The sequence below is a fragment of the Rhea americana genome, unplaced genomic scaffold (assembly GCF_003343005.1).
Source record: "Rhea americana isolate MKP2758 unplaced genomic scaffold, rheAme1 scaffold_21, whole genome shotgun sequence".
In the NCBI taxonomy this organism is placed as follows: domain Eukaryota; kingdom Metazoa; phylum Chordata; class Aves; order Rheiformes; family Rheidae; genus Rhea; species Rhea americana.
In genome coordinates this window covers 1,456,957-1,472,682 of record NW_028186258.1, presented here as the reverse complement: position 1 = coordinate 1,472,682, position 15,726 = coordinate 1,456,957, and the positions used below count along the sequence as shown (strand labels likewise).

Here is a 15,726-nt window from a genome sequence, read left to right as displayed (position 1 = left end):
AAAAAAAAAAAAAAAAAAAAAAAAAAAAAAAAGGCACGTCCACGAAGGAAGGGGGTGAAAAATAAAATAAAATAAAAAAGAGAGGCAGGTTGGCCACCATCACCACCCCGGCCGTCTTGTGTGGCATGGTGCCAGCCCGCTGCGGCACGCCACGGGACCCCACCAGAGAAACGCCCCCCCCCCCAGCCCAAAATGCCGCGTGCCCGCCGGGAGCGGGACCAAGAGCTCCCGGGTCCTGTCTCCAGCCCCGGCGGGCCGGGCTCACGCCGTCTCCTTGGACTGCTTGGCTCGCTGCTTGCGGAGCTTGACGAAGGCCTGCGCCTCCTTGTCCCCCTTGCGCGACTCCAGCAGCTGGAGGATCTCGTCGCCTGTGGGAGAGAGCGGGCGGTCGGGGCGGGGGGAGCTGCCGGCGGCCCCCTGCCCTGCCCTGCCCTCCCCGCGCCGCCCCCCCAACCTACCGCCGGGCCGGGGGTGGGTGAGCGGCAGGCGCGTCTGGGGCACCCGGCCCCCGTCGAGCTGGTCCTCGTCGGCGCCGAGCCCCGGCACGCGGCTCAGCGGGAAGAAGGCCTCTCCCTCCAGGTCGTTGGCGCCCAGCGTGTCGTAGTCGAACACGGTCAGCAGCAGGCAGGCCCCGTCCTGCCGGCATTTCTCCGGGGGCACCAGGCTGCAGCGGCGGGGACGGGGGCCGTCACTTCCCACCCACCCCATATTCCCTTTCTGGCTTCTCGCGGGCACGGGGCAGGGCTCCTCCGGCTGCCGCATGTTGCCCTCAGTCAGCTCAAAGCACCGTGAACCCAGCGCAGCCCCATCCCCGTGTGCAGGGCCCAGGCGTCCGGGCAGCTGGACATCAGCCCGTCTCCACCCCCGCTTTGGGCATGTGTCTCCACCCCCCCCCGGCCAGGGCAGGGCACATGGTGGTGGTGGTGGTGGTGGTGGTGGTGGTGAGGGCGGTGGGGGTTGGCTGGCCCCTACGTACAAGTCGAAGGCTTCGTCGAAGAGAGGGTGCAGCTCGTTCCTCTTGCACTGTGTGCTCCTGGCCACCACCTCGGGGAACTCGTGCCGCGGCTCCAGCGTGAGCTGGACGAAGGGGTCACTAGAGCCTGGTGGGGTGCAACCGTGAGACCCCGCATGTCACGTTAGGGACCACTGAATGGCCTTTCGCAAGGGTGCCGGAGGCACCTGGACCCTTAGCCAGCCTGAAGTAGAGCAGGCGCATCATCTGCCTTAGGTATGTTGCCACATGTCTCAGCAAGATTCTGATTTGGGGGGGGGATTTGTTTCCATTAAGCAGAGTCCAGACCGCCATCACAGCCACCTCGCAGCCCACGGGATGGTGCTGGAGCAGCTCCAAGCCAGCCCACGCGTGGCCCAGCGGCCTTGGGAGCTGCCGTGGTTGAGCAGCCATGGGCACTGAAAGAGCAGCGACCTCTCCTGGAGGCCTCACTGAATGACAGCTGCCCCCCGAGATGGTCCCTTGTCCCCCTGGCATCTTTCTTGTTCTAGGATATTGTGTCTGAGACGGGGTTTGTGTGGCAGGAAGAACCGGCTGCCCTCGCTGCATGCTTTTGCAGCTGCAGGCAGGATTGCTGCAAACTGAAGGTGGTGAGATGTGGGCAGAGCGGACAGCATACCCTGTGCTGCCTGCGCCCTGCCTGGCAGATCACAAGCGATCTCCAGCAAGCCCAGACTGGTAAAATAACCCCTTTCCTCACCTAAATCAGCCTCACAGAGTGCAAGAGCAAGTGAGGACAGGCTCTCATTACTCCAAGCGGTGCTAGCGCAGTGAAGGGTTTCCCCACCCGACGCTCACTCACCGTTGGAGTCCAGGGGGATGAGGTTGACGGCGTTGAGGACCTCCACGTGGAGCTTCTGCTCCGAAGGGCGGTAGAGCACTTTAATCGTCACGGCCCCGTACTTCTCCGAGCTGGTGTCCAGCTGAGCGAGACAGCACAAAATAAGGGTGCTGTGTTTTGGCTCTTGCATACTCAGAAAAGGGATGTCCTGGGTCTGGCAAGGGCTGAGAAGACGTGTTATCAGGCATTGGGAGGCAAGAGGGGCCCTCTGGCCTGAGGGAGCAATTTCCTCCCCATCAGCTGGCTGGCTAACCCCCTCCAAACCTGCCCACTGCCAGGGCAAAACTGCTCCCAAGAGCACCTGGAGCTGGGGGAGCCAATAATGATGGAGAAACCAGGTGGTTTGACTAGAAGGGTTGCATCGTGTAGCCTCGTGTGCGCGAGGAAGGGAGCCCGGCCGAGGCAGAGCGAAGGAAAGGGCTTGTGGGCAGCTCTGACCTGCTGCTGGATCCTGTTGCTGAAGTATTTCTGGATGAGTTTGCGACTGGTGGCGGAGCAGAGGGCCAGATGGGTCTCCAGCGACTGGGAGGAAGAGGAGGACGAGGTACGATGGTCAAGTGCGCAGACAGGCTCGCAGCCAGGGAGCTGTCTTGCTTCTGTCCCTGGCAGAACCGAGGCTGTCCCGCAGTCCCAGAAGACACAGAGACAGTCGCAGCCTCCTGCCCACCACCCCTTCGCAGGGCCTTACCAGGAAGGCTGCAGTGTGGAGGGTCTCCAGCGGCAGTCCACAGCCTTCGGCATAAAAACAGAGCTCCAGGCTCTGTGGAGAATGATGTTGTTAGATGGCACCTGAAATATGTCCTAGGCAGCCCTGCTCCACGTGCCAGGGCTCCTGGCAGCCAGCCCTCCCTGATACCTTCAGGGCACAGTGCAGCTTCTTGTAGCGCTTGGCCGAGGTGACCTGCTGCTGGGCAGCTGCCGACAGCACGTCCAAGGTGTGATGCCAGAGGAGGGTGAGGAGGCTGTGCCGGGTGAAGAAGAAGGGCTGTTAGCATTGGGTAGGGGATTATAGGGGTCTCGGTTCTCAGCCAGGGTGTGAGAGGCTTAGCAAAGTCTCAAGGAAAACCCAGAGCTGCTTTCACGGCCAGAGGGAACTGGCTCATCTTGCCAGCCAGCCTGAAGGCAAGGACATCCCTGAGCCCCATGGGACGCTCCAGCCAGTGAAGGCAGGTTTCAAGCCCCGCTTGCTTAGGCAGGGCCAGCTCTTCCCTCCCTGCAGCAGACAGGGCGCTGCGGTGCTGGTGGCCCCTGCCACGGTGCATCTCCGGCCTCTGCCCCTGTCACCTTTTAAAGTTCTCCTGGACCAGATGTTCATTGAGATACTGCAGCTCTGACTCCAGAAACTTCATCAGTGGCATGATGGACTGCAGTGAGAGGAAAGGCATGTCAGGGAAGGTACCAATGGGCTGTATCTGGCAAGACTTAACTGGGAGTGGGGCAGAGAACTGACAGCTGGCTAGAGCCAGCAGGGCAGGGATGGGCTCCTGCAGCAAGGGCACGGGCAAGCTGCACTTGGGTCTAATCCTGGTTGCCAGTATGGGTGTCTAACAAAGCATTTGGGAGTCTGGACCCCATGGTGTGTGTCCCCTGGGTCCCAGGAATGGGCTGTGGGGCAGAGGAAGGCAGCGAAGGGTGCCAAGGGCCTTCCCCAAGCAGGCTAAGTATTGTTTGTGGCTGCCTGCAGCCCCTTGGCATGGTGTCTAGGCAGCCCTGCGGCCACAGGCAAGCTGCAAAAGGAGTGCGGCCAGGAGGGTCCAAGTACTTACATCCTCAGGCTCTTGGGTGTCCTGGGAGGCTGAGAGCTCCTGGATGTGTCTGGCAATGCCCTCTTCCAGCTGCCAGAGAGGAAACTCAACTGAGACACTTTGGTTTTGCCTTCATTCCGCAACAGTATGCTACCAGCCTCCCTGTGCCTGGGTCTGGTGGGCACCCAGGGCACTGCCTCCCTGCAAAAAACCTGTGGCACCTTCCAGCACATGTCCTGCCTCCTCCTTCCCAAGCAAAAGTTCTTCCTTGAGCCTCCTTGTAGGAGTTGTCCTTAACTAAGGATTTGTTTTCCTCCTCAATCTTCCTTTACATCAGCTCCATCTCATAGGACCCCAGATCCATCCCAGCAGGCAGAAGATGCCCTGGGCTCTGTGGGCTCCAGGCCACCTTGGATTAAACCTCTCTGGTTTGGGCCAGGTGAGGGGCAAGGGGGGACAGTGATGGGCGGTTACCTTCGCAGCTAGAGCTTTCACCACATCCCTGATCTCGTGATCAAGGCAGGAGATGGTGCTATCTAGCTGGTTGTGCAGTGTGTGCTGGATCTGCTCTGGGTTGATGACAGTCCCCATGCGCTGCTCCAGATGGGGCCAGTCCAGCTGTGATGGCAGCTTCAGGATCAGCAGCCGCAGCTGCTTGATGTTGTTCACCACGATGCAGAGCTGAGGGAGAAGGGTCTGCTTCAGAGCGTCCCAGCACAAGCCCCCACTGTGCATACCTTGCCGGCTCCATCAACGCCCATCCCATTCCCTCTGCTTATGTGATTTCCCTCCTGATTTTCCAAGACTGTAGATGTGAAGGGAAACTGAGGCAGACCTTCTGACCTTGCTCCATGCCCACTCAACCCCATGAAAGCCAGACCAGGGACGGTGGGTCTCCCGGCTGGGTGCTCTGAGCTCATCTCTCTGCCTGGTTGTGCTGTCCCTGAGTCATGGGCCCAGCCCTGATACCAACCCTGTTGGCTGCATCGCCCTCATTCTGCTCACGCAGCGACAGCTCTTCAGCCCTTGCCTTGATCAGCTGGCAGTACATCAGGGCAATTTTGCACATGTCCTGGAGAGTAAAGCAGCAGGATTGAGCAGGAGAACAGGCAGCAAAGAGATCACCTTGGAGCCAGGGGATCGGCACTGACTTGTCCCAGCAGGGCAGGACACTAGTACTCTGCACCGAGACTTGTCTCCAAGAGCAAGGGGAAACTCCTGCCACTGGTGCCTGCAAGCACAACTTCTGCTCATGAGGTCCAGGTGTACAAACCTCCACGAGCTTCACCATGATCATGAAGGCTTCCTCTGGGTCTGGCCAGTTCAGCTGCTGCCAGGTCTTCACTATCTGGGCATAGCAGGTGGACAGGTCGACGGTAGATGTGCTGTGCTTGTTGAGCTCCCCAAAGGGCACCAGCTGGGTGGGCAAAGAGAGCAAATGTGGCTTAGTTCATCTGGGAAGAAGCCATTTTGGGAGGGAGAGCTACTCCTTTATTTTAAGATCTTCCTGGCTCTGATCCTATATGCTGTCTCCATGGTCATCCTGGCCACTTTGGGGAGCAGAGGAGACAAGGATGGAGAAGTAGTGCGCAGAGGGCAGGCTGGAGCAGTTGGAGATCCCCACTCTGGTTATCGTCCCCTATTTCGATTCAACATGGTTGAACTGTACCAAAGAGCAGAGTGAGGAGCCTCCAGCCCCATGGCTGCATTTCTCTCTCCTCTCTTTCCAAATGTCAAATGTGATGGTGGCATTTGCAGCATTGCACTAACTGCAAGCTCATCAACTTGCTCTGCACAAGCTGCCAGAGAGCAGTGAGGGAAGAGGCATGGGGACGCCAGTGCCCTGGGGATAAATGAGATGAGCAAGTCCTTCACTATGCACTTGGAACAGGAGCCAGTCTGCTCCTGAGCAGCAAGAGGCAACTGCTCTGGTGAACTCAAGGCTGCAAGGCTTGAGCTAGCAAAGGCCAAAGAGGGAAGTGAGGACCACAAATAGCCAGGGAGCAAAAGACTCCCAGAAGGCCAGATGGGAGCGTGTGGAGGGAGATGTCAAGTCCCTGGGAGGCTCAAAGGAGGCGTTCTCCTCCCCATGTTACCTGGTCCATCTGGACAGCTCTCTGTGTCCTCTCCAGCGCAATCGTGTAGGCTTTCTGCAGCCACTGGGGCACAGCTTCTTTGAACCACTGGTGGAAGTCACTGAGAGCCAAGGGTCTGTCCCTGGGGGATAAAAGCACCAACCTGGCTTCTCTAACTGTACAACAGAACAGGGCTACAAACCCTCCTTTCTCTTAGATGTGAGACCCTGCCCCAAGGAGGAGAAAGCCTCCGCTGAACCCTTGGCACAGTCCCTCCCAGTAACAGTTCCCGAGAACACAAACCTGTAAAAAGAGTCCCATGAGGAACATGCTAAGGAGAAGACTCCACCTCTGCCTCTGACAAGCCTGAAACCCTTCTGATGATGTGTCAGAAGACAGACATCCAACAGTCTGGTCTCTCTGCCCTTGTAACTAGTGACAGTTACAAAATTAATCCAGACAGAGGTGAATGTGAAGGGCCTGGAGCTTCTCTGAATTAACTCCACATGGAGATCAACAAGCTGGTCCAATTTAAAGAGCATCCTGCTTCCAGGAGAGCTAAACAGCCAATTCATTCCTACCCTCAAACATCTCCTCTCTCTCCAGCGCTTATCAGGGCTCGGCCTGAACGGGTTGGTACCTCCTTGGGAGGAAGTCCTTCATCTGATAGAGCTCCTGCAGGCTCATGTAGAGCTGGAAAAGACTCTCGGCCGTGGGCTTGGACATACTGCTGTCGATCTCACTCAGCTGCTCTTGTACATGCTTTGCAACCTAGCAATGATGAAAGGGAAAAGGGGGGGTATCTCATGGCAGGAGAGGTGTTAGCGAGAGTCAGACCAGTAAGCCTTAGACTGTTCTGGGAGCTCAGGGGACATGAGATGAGGGGTCAGCTCCAGGGACTCCCCTTCCTTTTGGCTGGCATTTCAGGAAATTCAGTGGGTCAAGCAGAGGGACAAACATATTACAGTCACTTAATGGGCATGCAGGGAAAGACTGAGAACTTCCCTGGCTTGCTCTTGCAACAGTCAGTTGCAGAAAGACAAGCCTGAGACAGTGCTAAAAATCTCAGCCTGGCTTTAATTTTTAGTCTCATGACTGCAGAGCAGCCCAGGTTTGCTCACCAGGCTCTCCAGCTCCAGGTAGGCAATGCAGAAGATATTCAGTTTCAAGGTGCTGCAAGAGAGAAACAGGGAGTCAGGAGTCTGCCATACCCTAGGCAGCAAATGCAGCCCAGCAATCCTTCCCCAGCTCATATCCTTGCTGTAAGAGCAAGCACAGCACAGAAGCAGTGTCACAGCTCTAGGAGATCTTCTAAGAGGGACCACTGGAAGATGAAGAAGTCATTAGTTAGTTAATATCTGTTCCTTCCTGAGACCCCAGGAGGAGATTTCCTGTCTCCTGGGTCTCATAGCTTGGGTTTATTCCTCTAGATTTCCTTTTACGGGCATTAATTGTGGAGCCTGAGAGGATGAATGAAGTGTCAGTGTCCTGTGGCTCTTGACCCCAAGGGAAGTGGACAAGGAGAAGTCCACCTCCAAAACCTACCTGATGAAGAATTTATTCCAGATTTTGTTGCACTGTTGGAGATCTCCTATCACCTCCAGAAGGAGCTTGGTTAGGGCTTTGCCATTCTCCTCCATGCTCTGCAAAGGAAAGAAAAGCTTATTTTTGATATGCAGTGGCTGTGAGGTGACCTAGGCTCCATTCAGTTAATTTTTTTGCTTGTGAGGTAGCAATCTAGCTTTAGGACCACTAGGAAGTTGTCAGTAAACATCCACTGTTGCCTCATGCTTGTGTAGCTGTGCTGGGGACCAGCTCCTTCCTGTTGGGTGAGTATCACACCAAGGTTTTAAGGTTCAGTGTACCTTAGCATGTGCAGGTAACACAGCTCATGGTAGGCTGGAAAGCCAAATATCTAGAGTGTATCAGAAAACTGCAAAAGCCTCATCTCATCCGCATCATCCCATCCCTTGGGCCTGCCACCCGAAGCTCAGCAAATTGCTTCTTGTAATCTCAGAAAGGCAGAAATGGGACCTGACCTTCATCATAGGCTTCAGGTGCTGCTTCTTCATGTGAAACCACTCTGTAGTTCCTGACTGCAAGAGAGGAGACTTGGTGTGAAGGTGGAGGAACAAAATCAACTCTGTTACCCGATTCGCTCTCCCTGTCCTCTAGGTATGGGTAAGAACCAGTGTGGCCTGGTGAGAACTGTGGGGCCCAGACCCATGTGGCACTTTCCAAGTTGAGCTGAAGAAGAAGAGAAGCTGGTATTTTTACCCCAATGGTGGTCCATATGTTTGGCAGCCTTTGGAGGAGGAAAGGTTTAGGTATGGGCATTGGAGAGGGGAAGGATGGAAGGGAACAGCCACAGGGCCCCAGCTCCCTGGGACTGCGATGGGAGATACCCTCCTGCTCCTGGTACCTTGAGAGCCTCAGAGACCATTTCAAGGAGGTCAGAGCTGAGTGTGCACAACTCTCGGAAGGCTTTCATTTTGCACATCTGGACCAGGACTCTGCAAGGTGAGAACCACTGGTGAAATCCAGCACAAACCCTTCAAAAACAACCACCCAGGAGACCCTATGCAAACAGACCTTCTCCTCCTGAGAAAATCCCCCGTGGGGAGCCTAGGACTAGAAGCCAGACCACAGATGGAGGGATGTACATGTTGCACAGCCGTTATGGGGCCAGCAGCCTGGAATGGGGCAGAAAGGGCTCTCACGGGTTTTTGCTCAAACTTCAATACCCCCTTTCTCCCCAAGGACAGGTGGCAGGAGTTGGAAGGATTACCAAGCTTGTCCATCTCAGCAGGCCAAGTATCATGACCCCAAGTGCAGCTGACACTGGCTGATGAACGCAGCAGTTGACTCACCTGAGTAAGGACTGGAGCCTCTCCATGGACCTTGGGACAGAGAGGGGGAAAACGATGCGGTACCTCCGGATGACAGAGATCCCGTAAGTCAGCAAGGACTGGAAGGACTCAGCCAGCTCTGCTTTCTGGGGAGAAGGAAGGAAACTCATGCTGCCATTGCTGGCTGGAGATGCCAGAAGGTACATGGCACTGAGGTAGAGGGAGCCTGTTTCAGACTCATTTCTAGCCTGCTCTAGAAACATGAAAACCTCTTGATGCCCTAGGTAACTTCTCCCTGAAGGGGGCTGAATTGATCTTTCTGCTTAAACTTCACAGCCTATACAGGAAAAATTCAGAGTCGCAGCAGAGTGCTGGGAGGCCCTGGGAAACTGGGCAGGGGTTGGAGAGCAAGAATTGGAGGGGAGGAGTGGCAAAGTAAAGGGTGAGGGCCTCTCTGCACAGAGAGGGATCAGTTTTGGGTAGAAAGGGCTACCTGACCTGTGCATTGTCTGTGGACCCTGCTGCTGGTTCCTCCCCAGAAATACCTCCTGGCCACCCTGGCCCACCACTGGGGTCTCCAGGCTCTCAGGGCATTCCTATACCCCACTATCTCTTGTCCTTTCTGGAGCACAGGGAGGGAAACCGCACCAACTTGGCTGTGCTGGTGGCAACTGGCATTCGCCCCAAGAGGAGCTGGGAGGAGAAGCCCTGGCTCTGGTGCTTGGGGCACATTTCCCCTGGGCTGCCCCACTCTCTGTCCCGTCTGGTGCCTCCTCTCACCTGCTCCGGTCTCAGGCGCTCCTGTACCCACTGGTACTCGATGCTGGTGATCTGGTGGAGCAGGCAGTTGCTGTTGAACTCGAGGCTCTGGTAGAGCTTGCTGTAAGCCAGCCACTGCCTGCAGTGCCGAAGAGAGGCTGAGGTGAGTACCGCAGCACTGGGGCCATCTCTGGCAGCTGGAAGACGACCCTGTTGGCCCAACTGCTCCCGCATGCACAAACCTTGATTTCAGAGCTCAGTTCGGTAACACAGCAATCATGAGCGATGAGGGAGTGACCACAGACATCGGAATGGGGCTCCCTCACCCACATCTGTGCTCCTCTGCCCACAGCTATGGCTGTGATTGTGGCAGGACCTAGGTCTCCTGCTGCTGCTCACAGCCCTGGGCTTAATACCAGTAATGCTAATCTAAACTTCACAGGATAGACTGGGCCCAGAAGGTGTACAGTGTGGGCAAATCTGCTTGCAGAGAGGCACAAGGCAAGAGTGAGCTACACATGAGGGAAGAAGAAAAAGAGCTCAATGATGCTGGAGAAACAGCCAGGGCCAGCTGACCTGGCCACGTCCAGCATTGACAGTCTTGTTGGGGAGATCTCAAAGCATACCACTGACTGCCAGGGAGGTCCACAATGCCCTTGAGACACAAGGAGACATTATTAGGGCAATCTTTCAAGTGGGAAACTAAAGACTTGTCCAAGGTCAAACAGCATCAAGGTAAAGACGCCAGGACCTGCGAACTCCCCCCTTACTGCTATGTCGTTGCTCACTGGCACAGCTCCCTGGGATGCAAGGTACTCACGCCATGACCTGGTGGAAGTCAGACAGATCCTTCTGTGTGGCATGCAGGTAGAGCACAGTGATGGCATGTTTGCTCAGCTCCCCATCCCAGGCAGTGCTGCCGGACTGCAGGAAAGAGGATGCAAAGTGAGGGTGATATGCCCCAGAACAAGCGAGGAGCAGAGGACTGGCACAGTGGCTAGGTGCATTTGCAGGACCACTGCAGAAACAGGCTGCTGTGAGGGCTGTTGGGCATGACCAAACAGCACAGATCTCCATGGACTATACACCATGATCCACCTCCCCAGGAAACAACTTGTCACTTTGTGGTGCCTGCAGCAGAATGTCAAACTCAATGGGCTCTGAAGGAAGCCCTCACCCCAGCCCACCTGCTAAAGAGCAGGGAATTAAACCTTCATTTCCAGTGCTTCTCCACTATCTCTCCCCTTGCCAATTAACCTTCTCAGTACCTGATGTTGCAGGATCTCATAAGACACCAGCTGCTGCAGAAGGTGACGATGGACATTGTAGCTTGGCTGTGTCCTGCTGCTCGTGGTGGTCCTCTGAAAAGAGACAGCACTCAGGATGAAGTCAGAGAGTGGAAACACAAGAATCCATTAAGGGTAGGGCCAGAGAGCCCTTGCTGAAGCCAAAGCAGTAACCAAGGTACTGCAGAACAGGTGGTAGAAGTCTCCACACTAGTGTTGAGTGTGTTGGCTATGTGCCTCTGCACTCAATAGCAGGGCCAAGGTGGTATCCAGTGAGTGGGACCCTCTTGGTGCCTGGGACGTGGACCTGGGATCCTGAGACAGGGACCAGGGGATGAGCAGAAGGAGACGCTTCATTCGGCCAAGCCAGTGGTAAGAGACTCCTTCCCTTGTCCCCTCCTACCTTCTTGTGTGTTAGCAGGAACTGCAGGTGACATTGTCCTCGGTTGGGGTACGTTTCTGTCCGGGGCTCCAGCAGGTGCCACTGATCATCCCTGCAATGCAGGTCCTGCACCCACAGAGACGAGGTGTAAAAACCCGGGGCTGCCTTCCAAACGAAGGATCCCCTACAGAGAACAGGTCTCCAGTGCATTAACAGGGCAGGAAGATGCTCTGTTTGATAACTTTTATATGTAGTTTAAAAAAACCATAACCTCTGAGAAAGGGCTTTTGGCTGGCCAGGCACCAACCACAATGTTGGGAGACCCAGCACCTATGTGTAGCTCAGCTGCTGATTAGAGCGCTGAGCCCGAATTAGCCCTGTGTCGCTGGAGGATTATGATCCTCCCCAGACCCAACGAGGCTTAATTAATATTTGTGGAGTCTCTCGGAGGAGAGGTTATGTCAAACACGCAAGCAGCACCCCGCTCTGCTCTCACCTTCAGGCGAAGAACCACATTCCCCAGGAAATCGTCCTGGCCTTTATCTTTTCGAGCATCCTTAAAGATCCTATAAGGCACAAATCAGGAGGTGAAAAGGTTTCCTGTCTCTTCCTCGTGTCTGTGATTTTGCGGGAACAACCATCCCTTCACCTCCTGCTGGCTACATTCATGACTTCTACCACATCTCCAAAAGCAACTTGTAAAATTAAGGAGGCAAATGGGCAGTTTCTAAACCCTCATTTCTCTGCACCTGGCAGTGCCATCTGTACAGCGCTGCTGGGCTGCGGCAGCACCCACCTTTTGAGGCCATGGAGGTCTGTCAGCTCCCCCAGCTTGTGTCGCACAGACTCCACAACGTCTGAGTCCCTGGAAGGGCAGACAGAAAAACCCATGGGAAAAGTAAAGAGGAAATTCAGGCTACTGCAAAACATTTCATGCTGAAAAGACAGTGCAGAAGGGAAGGTGGAATGAATGTGGTGGGGCTGAGACCACCCTCCAAAACTATCTTCCATCCAGAACCTCCAAACACACTGCTTATTTCCAAGAGCCACCCTTGTCTAGTAATAAAATCAAGATTTAATCTTCAGTTGCTTGGACAATAAACCCTACTCATACAGAAGCAATCTGGGCTCTTTCCACTTCATAGTGGGCACATCATACGCTTTGCTCTTGGTGACTGCTTGCAGCAGAAAGCAATGGGGAACCAGGTCCCAAGCCAGTTTCTAGGGCTTTTTAAAGGGTGCAGGATCAAGGAATGCCTTGGTGACCCTCCCAGGACTCTCTGCAATGAGGCAGGACCCTTCTCAGGTCTGGCATGTGGGTTGGGGCTGCCAGCCCAGGAAGAAAGATGCTGCTGCTCACCACATATCCAGGTGGAAGCTGGCAGTTTCCACGTCTTCAAACTCCCTGCAACATGCAAACGGGAAACTGTTACCTGAACAGCAGTTGTTGGGGTCAGAGAGATGGGGAGCAAGCAGGCAGAAAGATTAAAGGCAGGTGGCTGCCACCTGGCCCCCAGAGAGATGCTCCCCCATCTCTTTAGTGACCATCTAAGCCTTAAGGCAGAACACAGCAATCCTCCAGCATTCCCAGTACCCCACTGCCACCCCAACATGAGATCCCTTGGAAAGATCCTGAGATCCCTTGCTAAGCAAGGTGGCAGCCACCAGCAAAGAGGGGATGACAGGAAGGCAGATTACAGGATAAATGTCTCATCCCACACTGGGCTGAGGGTCTGGTTTATGACTTGGGTCCGATGGATCTGGTCTTCGGGGATGAGGTCTTTGACCACAGCCTTTAGCCGTTTCTTGTTCTCTGGATGAGCTGGTTCCTGGCTCTTGGACTCAATTCCCAGCAGGCAGTATGGGTCACTTAACCCTGCAACAGCAGAGAAGTGAAAGATCCTGTTGTGACAGCAAGCAGCAGCTGTCCTTTTTCTGCCCAAAACACCCACGTATCTCCACTTACCACTGACGTCTTTACCCAAAATCCCTTTGGCTTCCTTCACAGTTGCTTTCAGACAAAAAATTGGGCTCTGGAAGAAAGAAAAATTGTGTAATTTTGGAGCAGAGGGGGGGGGGGGGGGGGGGGGATCTCTTCCACCCAGCAGGCTGGATGCACATCAGGCCTGAAGGCAAAGCCTGCAGAGGCAGAAAGCAGCCACGGGGCTCAGCAGCAGGGCAGCAAGAGTCTGCAGTGCTGCCACCAATGCTGCGAGGAAGGACAGGGTAGGAGTGGGACTGTGTTGTTGGCTGCCAGCTGTCACAGTGGGGTATGGCCAGCAAACAGCTCCTGGGCAAGTGCCACAGTGAGGAGCAGCTGCTGAGCTGCCATACCCCAAAGTCCCAGTGCACAGACCAGGAGACCTTGTGGGGACACCCCACAGAGTGGGGCTGGCCCTGGGTCATGCGCTGCTGGGAGACCACATCCTTCTTCCTACCTCCAGTTCCTTGACCTGTTGCATGATGATGCTGTGCTCTTCCGGATCCATGCCGAAAGCCTGTTACAAAAATTAAGCCTGCTAACGGATGTTGCCTGACTAATGGTGGCTGGAGCAGAGCCAGGGACTTCCCAGCGCTGGGAAGCAAGGCGCCTGCTCCGTGGGAACCAGCTGGAGCGCTCAGTGGGAGAGGAGCAAACAGCCCAGGAGAAAGGCTGGGCGACAGCTGAAAGCTCTTAAAGGAAAGACTTCTTCCAACCATCCTGAGCCAAAGATAAATATTTCTTCCTAAAAGCCTGCCTTTCTCAGGCGTAAGCTGCCCCCTGCCCTCTGCATAGACATTGCTGCTACATCTTTTAAGGTGACCTGTTGGTCCCTTCTCCCTGCGTGCTCTCCAGCCTCTTGCCACGAGGGTGGACACATGCAAGGGATAAGGGGAATGAGGGCAGGTTCTGAGGGGCTGCAGCAATGCTCTTGCTCCGGCTGGCACATAGCACTGACCTTTTGCACGTAGGCGTAGAGCTCCTTGGCATCAGCCACGTGGTTGGGCTCAGGCTTGCCCAGGCGGTACCGGATGGTATAGAGGACCTCCTCGTAGAGCAGGGTAAGCTGCAGCAAGAGGGGAGCCCCGGTGACCCGTGGCCCCTCTCCTGGTGCCGGCCTGCGCAGGGGGACGTTTCATTGCTCAGGGGCAACCAAACGGGGCTCATTTGCTCCAGCTCCCAACAGAGATGTCCTTGGGGAGCCTCTTTGGGTCCCCAGGTGCTGAGCCGCATTCCCCAACCAGCAGTTGTCCTCCCACGAGGACCATGGGCTCAGCCCTGGGGGCTGGCAGCCTTTTTACCCAAAGAAAAGCAGGTCATGCTCATACCTCTCGTTTGGAGAACCGGTGGGACAGATCCATCTAGGAGAAACGAGAAAACCAGAGATGTTTGGGTCTGCTGGTGTGGTAGAGGCCATCTCCGGAGGACACTGGGGGAGGGCAGAGGGATGGGGGTGCCAATACCCGCAGCCCTTCGGGGTGCACAGTCCCTAAAGGCCACTTGAAACCCTGCGGACACGTGAGGGCAGCACGGAGCCCCCAAGCCACATCCTCCCCGTCACCTCGGCGGGCCGAGGAGGCCGCCGGGCGCTGGTGTTTTGGGGAAGGTGCCAGCAAAGAAGGCGTTTGGGCCAAGGCCCCGCATGGCCCCTGCTCAGCCATGGGGGCTGGAGGCAATGGGCTCCGGGGAGGGAAACACAAGCATCTACGGCGGGGGGGGGGGAGGCAGCCCAGGCCCCCAAATGACCTTAGGATCCTCCTAATAGCAGGAAAAAAAAAAGAGAGAGAGAGCGAGAGAGCGAGAGCTGGGACATTAACGTTTGCTAATAGCAAAACCAGGGCTGGCCTAATCCCCTGGCCATCTGGACTAAACTCAGCTCTTCCACCCACGGCGAGTTTAACCCTCGCGCACAGCTGCTCCCCAGCGCGCCGGGGCCGCTTCGTCCTGACGGCGAGCGAAGTGCTGGCCGCGGCCGGCCGGCCCGCTGCCCCGGCGCCTTCCCTGGGCCGCCGCGGGGACCGACTCCTTCCTGCCGCCCAGGGAGCCGCGCGGAGCAGGGCCGCGAGGGAAAGGCCTTCGTCGCCCCTTCCCTGGCAGCGGGAAGCGTGAGAGAGGAGGAGGAGAAACCGCCCTCGCTTCGGGGAGCGCAAAGGCTGCGCCGCGGGCTCCTGCCGCGAGGGAAGGCCGCGCCGGAGGCCGCCGCGCCGCGCAGGCCGCGGGCAGCAGCGCTCCGGCCTCCCGGCGCGGGGCCGCAGGGCGCCGGGGAGCGCTCGCCCCGCGGGGCCCGGCCACGCGCCGGCCGGGGGGCGAAGCGGGACGGGGAAGCCACGTACCTCGGGGCTCTCCTCCCCGGGGCCGGTCCCCGCGGGGGCCTCGCCGGCAGCGTCCATGCCGGCGCAGAGCTCAGCCCGGGGCGGCGGAGCTGCTGTCGCTGCCTCCCCTTCCCCGCGTTCGCCTGCTCAGAGGAAACCGCAGCCCTTATCGCGCCCCGGGCATTTTAGCAAGCGGAAGCGCGCCCCGGCCTCCTCCGAGAGCGGGGCGGGCGGGCGGCCCAGCCCGGCGCTGGCGCCCCGCCGCCGCGGCCTGCCCTCGCGGGGGGCCTGGGGGTGCAGGCAGGACGGGGAGGTTTCGCATCCAATGCGGGCAAAACCTTACGAGCGAGCACGCAAAACTAATCCTGAAATGGCTGAAGCAAAACCCAGCCGGAAAAGGGGCCAGGGGAGAGGAGGAGCAGGCACACGGCGGGACGCCGCGTCCCCTGCGCAGGCCTGTGACAGGGCGCGTGGCCCCGTTTCC

At 56.8% G+C, this 15,726-nt stretch overlaps 1 protein-coding gene across 4 annotated transcripts; it reads right to left on the bottom strand.

Annotated features, from left to right (window-relative positions):
- Positions 1-9: 9 nt before the first annotated feature.
- UNC13D (unc-13 homolog D) lies at positions 10-15,552 on the bottom strand. 4 transcript variants are annotated; one of them, XM_085304487.1, is made up of 32 exons: positions 15,264-15,551; positions 14,259-14,291; positions 13,889-13,996; positions 13,388-13,447; positions 12,916-12,982; positions 12,648-12,825; positions 12,310-12,354; positions 11,746-11,814; positions 11,446-11,515; positions 10,971-11,075; positions 10,550-10,642; positions 10,102-10,205; positions 9,303-9,420; positions 8,544-8,668; positions 8,096-8,186; positions 7,713-7,769; positions 7,219-7,316; positions 6,795-6,846; positions 6,314-6,444; positions 5,695-5,815; positions 4,872-5,015; positions 4,572-4,670; positions 4,073-4,279; positions 3,620-3,688; positions 3,138-3,217; positions 2,710-2,815; positions 2,542-2,613; positions 2,292-2,375; positions 1,815-1,935; positions 977-1,100; positions 459-664; positions 10-368 (listed from the first exon to the last, which is right to left on the bottom strand). In XM_085304487.1, exons 1-32 carry the CDS (start codon positions 15,318-15,320, stop codon positions 262-264), a joined length of 3,201 nt encoding a protein of 1,066 aa, XP_085160613.1. In that variant the 5' UTR covers positions 15,321-15,551; the 3' UTR covers positions 10-261. The 4 variants fall into 4 exon arrangements, with proteins under 4 accessions (XP_085160613.1, XP_085160614.1, XP_085160615.1 ...); XM_085304488.1 differs by lacking the exon at positions 13,388-13,447; XM_085304489.1 differs by lacking the exons at positions 10-368; positions 459-664; positions 977-1,100 and adding an exon at positions 1,123-1,196 and having other exon boundaries at positions 15,264-15,552.
- Positions 15,553-15,726: the final 174 nt, after the last annotated feature.

Coding starts and splice junctions, on each gene's coding strand:
- UNC13D (XM_085304487.1), bottom strand. CDS start 15,320: ATGGACGCTGCCGGCGAGGCCCCCGCGGGGACCGGCCCCGGGGAGGAG. Junction 8,187..8,543: donor AGGCTCCAGTCCTTACTCAG/GTGAGTCAACTG, acceptor CTCACCTTGCAG/AGTCCTGGTCCAGATGTGCA. Junction 4,671..4,871: donor TCATGGTGAAGCTCGTGGAG/GTTTGTACACCT, acceptor TTTACTCTCCAG/GACATGTGCAAAATTGCCCT.